The 5,999-nt window shown below is 46.8% G+C and overlaps 1 protein-coding gene and 1 non-coding gene across 2 annotated transcripts; both read left to right on the top strand.

Moving 5' to 3' along the window:
- Positions 1-690: 690 nt before the first annotated feature.
- Positions 691-794, top strand: LOC142447499 (U6 spliceosomal RNA). Its single transcript, XR_012784197.1, has one exon. It is a non-coding gene; the product is annotated as a U6 spliceosomal RNA (small nuclear RNA).
- On the top strand, positions 794-1,294 carry LOC142445964 (high mobility group protein B1-like; the record flags this gene model as incomplete). The annotated part of the gene is made up of 1 exon (XM_075547809.1): positions 794-1,294. A coding segment is annotated over one exon (501 nt), but the record flags the coding sequence as incomplete, so codon positions are not given.
- Positions 1,295-5,999: the final 4,705 nt, after the last annotated feature.

Genomic DNA, 5,999 nt, shown 5'->3' with positions numbered 1-5,999 from the left:
CACATAATCCTCCTTCTCCTCCTCCTCCTCCTCCTCCTCCTTCTTCTTTTTCTTCTATTCTTTTAAAATGTTTTCAACAAGAGGGTAGCCTGCATTGGTTAGATTTTAAAGAACAGATAAGATTCGATGTGGAAAATCAGTGGTTCTTATTGTTGTTGGTTAAGTACTCCTCGAGAATATGTCAAAAGACAGACTTCTTCTCCAGGTAAAAATGCACATCCAGTGGAAGTGACTTTTACATCCTGGGAAGGTCAGGAGGCAACACTAGATGTAAAATTTGTAGGGACAAAAGTTTGCTTCGAAAATCCTTAAATCACCTATGAAGTAGTGTAAGGCATCGCTCTTTTCCTTAATGCACTTTGCTGGGTGGGGTGTGTGCGTGTGTGTGTGTGTGTGTGTGTGTGTGTGTGCGTGTGTGTGTACAACTTTGTGGCAGGTCTGTGTTCAGCATTTTTTCTAACAGCATGTGGTCATTTCGTTGCTTCTGTTTCACATTTTCATAGTGTTATTGCCCACTTAATAGACTACTAAAAAAATAAAAAGATACAGGATAACGTGCACCTAACTTTTCTAGCCACTCTTTTCTTCCTCATTGCCATCCAGTCAGCTCCCCCACCTTCTTACTCAGACCCATGTAGGAAAGGTCATCTGGTGGGAGTTAGGAGCACTTTGATTAGAAGAGTCACATTAGTGCTCGCTTGGGCAGGACATAGACTAAAATTGGAATGACACAGAGATTAGCATGGCCCCTGCGCAAGGATGACACGCAAATTCGTGAAACGTTCCATATTTTTCAGAGTTTTCTAAGAAGTGCTCAGAGAGGTGGAAGACCATGTCTGCTAAAGAGAAGGGGAAATTTGAAGACATGGCTAAGGCGGACAAGGCCTGTTATGAGAGAGAAATGAAAACTTATATCCCTCCTAAAGGGGAGACAAAAAAGAAGTTCAAGGATCCCAATGCACCCAAGAGGCCTCCTTCGGCCTTTTTCTTGTTTTGCTCTGAGTATCACCCCAAAATCAAAGGCGAGCACCCTGGCCTGTCCATCGGGGACGTTGCGAAGAAGTTGGGAGAGATGTGGGATAATACTGTGGCCGATGACCAGCAACCTTACGAGAAGAAGGCCGCCAAGCTGAAGGAGAAATATGAAAAGGATATCGCCATGTACCGGCCTAAAGGGAAGCCCGACGCTGCCAAAAAGGGAGTTGTCAAGGCCGAGCAAAGCAAGAAAAAGAAGGAGGAGGAGGAGGAGGAAGATGAGGAGGAGGACGAAGAAGATGAAGATGATGATGAATAAGTTGGTGCTAGCACAGTTTTTTTCTTGTCTATAAAGCATTTAACCCCCCTGTACACAACTCACTCCTTTTAAAGAAAAAAAATTGAAATGTAAAAAAAAAAAAGAAGAAGAGTCACATTAAATAATTCACTGCCCCTGCACTGGATAAAGAAAGTATAAGGTGGTCATTTCACTGCTTCCCGAATCCTTTCTCATGGTTTTTGTTTTTTTTGTTTTTCATGAAGCCCTTCTGTGAGACAGCTGCAGCAGTTCTCAGCCTGTGGGTCGCGACCCCTTTGGGGCTCAAATGACCCTTTCACAGGGGTCTCCCAATTCATAACAGCAGCAAAATTATGATTATGAAGTAGCAACAAAATAATTTTCTGGTTGGGGGCATTACCACAACATGAGGAACTGTATTAAAAGGTCACGGCCTTAGGAAGGTTGAGAACCACTGAGCTAGAGAAAAGTTTGCCATCTTAAGGATAGGGGGCAGAAATGCCATTAACAAGGGGGTGCTTTATTTTAAAAACCAGGCTATCTTTGAATAACTGCAACTACAGCCAGTTCCATCTTTGTTATGAAATCTTCCCCGACTGTTTGAAAGGTATATGACCATTCCCTCTGGATGATTTTCCATTTCTCTTTCTTTCTTTTTTTGCATAGGGTCATGCACAACAAATGCTTTTAGTATCTGGTGAGACCACCCATTAATTCAATCTTAAGCCAGTACACATTTTTTTCAGTTAGAGTGATTTAAACACTCTGGCCAGGGCAAAACCTGTAACTCCCTATTGGTATGTAACGGCAAGCCTCTCTCTGGTGTAAAAGGTTTAAACAATTGACTGTTAACCGAAAGGATAGCAGCATCCACTTAAAGGCACCTTGGAAGAAAGTCCTGGGGATCCACTTCAGTCGGCCATTGAAACTCCTACAGCACGCAGTTCTTCTCTGATACAGAAGGGACTGTCAGGAGTCATCATGGACTTATGACAAATGTTCTATCTCTGAACCTATTTCCTTAGTTGGTAGGAAAAAAAGCGGGGCCCGTAACTTAGTGCTGCATATTTTTTTGACATGTTGATATAAGACCATGTATGTGACACAGCCGATCATCACTTAGCACATGAAAGTATGTTCGTGTCGCTGTGCTCTGGATGATAAGAGCTCAGTGGCGTAGTGGGTTAGGGTTGGGCTGCTAACTAAGGCAGCGTTTCGGATCCCTGAGGCCTTGGTGGGAGCAAGATTTCTGAAAGGTTTGCAGTCTGTCCTCCAGAATAGTTCTGTAGGGGCAGTTCTGTTTGTTCTCCTACAAGTCAGGGCTAATTCAATGGCAATGGGTTTGGTTTGAGTTTTGAGAATTAAGGAGGACACCCCATATTCCATATGTGTGTCTTGCAATCAGAAACCAGTGTTGCATTCGAGAAAAACACTGATAAATGGTAAGACCCAATAGACCACTTGTTTACCCAAGGGAATGAGAAACGTCTAGTGCCACATATGGAACTGTGACTGTAGAATAGAATGAAGCTGGTTTTGATTTCATTATAATAGATTTCGATACCTTCAGGTTCTACTTGTCAGGTGGAGCTGTGTTAAAAGAGGATTGTTTTCTTCCTTCACGATATTTAATAGGAAAAGGAGAGATATAAGGAGTCAATCCACTCGAGATGGTTTTTGTGAAAAAGGAGGCATGGGGGTGCATTACTGAGGAGCGTAGCATGTGAGCAGAGGCAGTGTTCCTAAAGCAAGTGTCACAGAACATAACAACCCCTTAGAGACGTTAAAACACATTTCAAATACAAGGCAGTATTAGCAACGGCCTTGTAATGAATGAGCTGGCTCTTTGCTGGGCCTCTGTCATTGCTGGGGATGCAAAGGGAGAAGCTTAGCTGTGCCAATAGTTCCGGTGTGCCTATGACCAATGCCGAGATGGCGCTGCAGAAGTAAGCCTAGCCACAGCACGGCCAGCAGCTTGTTCGAAAATGCTTCATTCCAGGAAACATCTGTCTCCCTTTCAGGATGCCAATCACCATGGGTCTTCTCGCATTAGCATAGTTTTCAGTCATCTGCAGGTGGTTGCCTCCTCTCCTCCTGCGCTGGCTTGATCACTACAGACCCCCCCCCCCCCCACACACACACCTTTGCCCAGAACGCAGTGCTGCACTTTGTGGTGAGAGACGGGAACAGCTCCTTGGCTCTGTCTCAACGCTTTCATTGGTGGTGGTGCTGGTAACCAAGGAGTAGGGTCAAGTCACAATGACCCTACTGCCTTCAAGGTCACTAGGCCTGTCTTCCCAGGTGCCTCTGGCAGGGGGTGGGGAGGTGGGAGGGGTAGGTGGTAGTGGTGGTAGTTGGGGATGGGGATGGGGGTGGGGGTGAGCTGCATGCCTTTCAGGCCCTAGTTGGGTGCCTATCCATTTGGCACCTAGAGACTCTGGAAAGCTTCATAACCAAACCCAGCCCTGCTGCCATGCAGTCAGACTCACATCAACCCTACAGAGGAGTCCTGAGACATCAGACCTGCACAGGAATAGAGAAGCAAGCCTCATCTTTCTCCCACAGAGCAGCTGGTGGTTTTGAACTGCCAGCCTGGTGGTTAGAAGCCCAGTGCTTACCCCATAGCACCACCAGGGATCCTTAAATCTTCATCACCCCCACATATTTTTGTTAAGGGCACCACGTAGCTCTATCGTTTGGAGCATACGGTATCGACCGCTTGTCAACTCATTTGAATACACGAGCAAGACAGTGATGCCGTTGTTTGTTGAGGGTTATTGTTTATTTTTCTCCCTTCAAGTCACACGGTGGAAGAAACCCTAAACTTAAGATGCTCTTCAGCGAGGCAATCAGGCAGGCCCGTTTTACGTGAGACATCCAATTGACTGTCCTCTCCCTTTTGAAAAGCTACATGGGGAAGTGAAATTCTGTAGCGTCCGATGTGAAATTACTCTGAGTTAATAGCCCCTGTTTTCAGCAATTTTGTTTTGACATTTAGCTAAACTATCTTCCGCTGCCTCTGGGGAACAACCTGCAATACTGTATTAACATTCGTGAATTGAAGAAGCTGTGTGCGTGTTAGGCCACGTTTTCTAAGGGGAAAAAAATCCAGCGGCGCTCATATGTGTAAGAAAGACCATTATATGAGGAAGTGCTGTTCTATTAAGAAGACAGCCAGCCCCGTCCAACTCAAGTCCACAAGTCTGACGCAAGTCAGGGCCCTCTCAGACCCACACAGCGCAGGCCTGTGACAGCAAGGGGAAGCAGCAAGCAGGAAGATCACTGGCCAGGAGGGCAGCGTCCCATGGATCCAAAGTCGGTGGAAACATTCAGGTGGCTGACAGCCCCATGGGGGCCACTCTGGGGATAGGCAAAGTCCCAATAAGCAGGAAGGCGAAGGGGCACAGAGGTTTCCAGTGTCTCTCACTCTTATACGAAAAGGTTTATGACACCAAGGAGGGGTCATCAGGCTCTGACCCAGTTGATAGTTTTGGCCCGACCCCTACCCTTCCCCAGGAGTGTATAGTTGACATAATGTTAGGTAGCTAGCACAGGGATTGGGGTGTGCATTGCACATGCTGAGAGGTTCGAGCTTACGGCCAGGAAGGGGTGATACACCTAGGTGGGCATTACACCTGGATTGGCCCATCTGGGCCAGGTGAATTCAATTCAGCCAATGGGGTTGAGCAGGATTGTCGACCACGTCTCCCAGCGGAGGACCTGCAAAGCCAGAATCCCGAGCCTTGTGGCCCCTTCTGCTTCTCAAGCTGCTCCTGGAGGCCGGGCAGCAATCTCCTCTGGCCTCAGGACTCCCCAGCTGGAGTGAAAGGCCCTGAGATGCCTGTGTAAACCTGAAGCTTCTTTTGGCTTTCATAGAACTCACTTTGATCGCGATCCAGGCTTCCGAGTGAATTCTTTCTCCAGTGAAGCCAAGGACCAAGGTATATTTCTCCCACAAAAGAGATCTAACAATAATCCCTTTTGTCTCGTTCATAGAATGATTTACATTTTTTGCATCATAGTAAGTCAAAGTGTCTTTTCATTATAGTAAAATTCCTTTACTCTCAGGTTCTGGCTGTTAGGCAGCCAACGGGGGTCTTCAATTAAGCAGGTCCCGGCAGCACAGCGTTTCTGTGTGGGGCTGCTATCCACAAGGGCAGCAGTTTCCAGGGGAGAAAGACAGGTCATCTAACATTACCATACCAGAACCTCCCCCGCTTCCCAGTTCTACCCTGTCCTGTGGGGTCACTGTACGTCCGAGTGGACTTGATGGCAGTAAGTGTGGAGGGTTATTTGGGTTCAAATGTGGTAATTGCTTCTGCTGCGTTGTGCAATTGGAGACCATTCCCTCGGCATTCGGTAGTTGTCCACAAATGTCAACAGAGGACAATAACTCCCAGAACCAGACCTTAATGTCTTCGACCCAGACATTGCCCCAGTTGCTCCCACTTAGCGGAGGCCTGATAAACAGCGATTATCAGCAGGGCTTGAAATACAGCACAGACAGGGAGTGTTCTTGTGACAGCAGGAACCTTGAGCTCTTTGATTTGTGTCTTTCACGGGACACGCAGTGCCTGAGATGCGGTTGCTCTTCTTGTTAGTTGAAGCAGCGTTGTCCCCTGACTCGGTGTCCCCAGTGACACAAAGTGCTGCCCAGGCCTGAGCCATTCTCATGGTGAGTTTCAAATCAAATATTTTTGATCTATGGGGTGTCCATCAGCTGATT

Source organism: Tenrec ecaudatus, chromosome 4 (assembly GCF_050624435.1).
Source record: "Tenrec ecaudatus isolate mTenEca1 chromosome 4, mTenEca1.hap1, whole genome shotgun sequence".
In the NCBI taxonomy this organism is placed as follows: Eukaryota; Metazoa; Chordata; class Mammalia; order Afrosoricida; family Tenrecidae; genus Tenrec; species Tenrec ecaudatus.
This window is presented reverse-complemented; position numbering and strand designations above follow the sequence as displayed.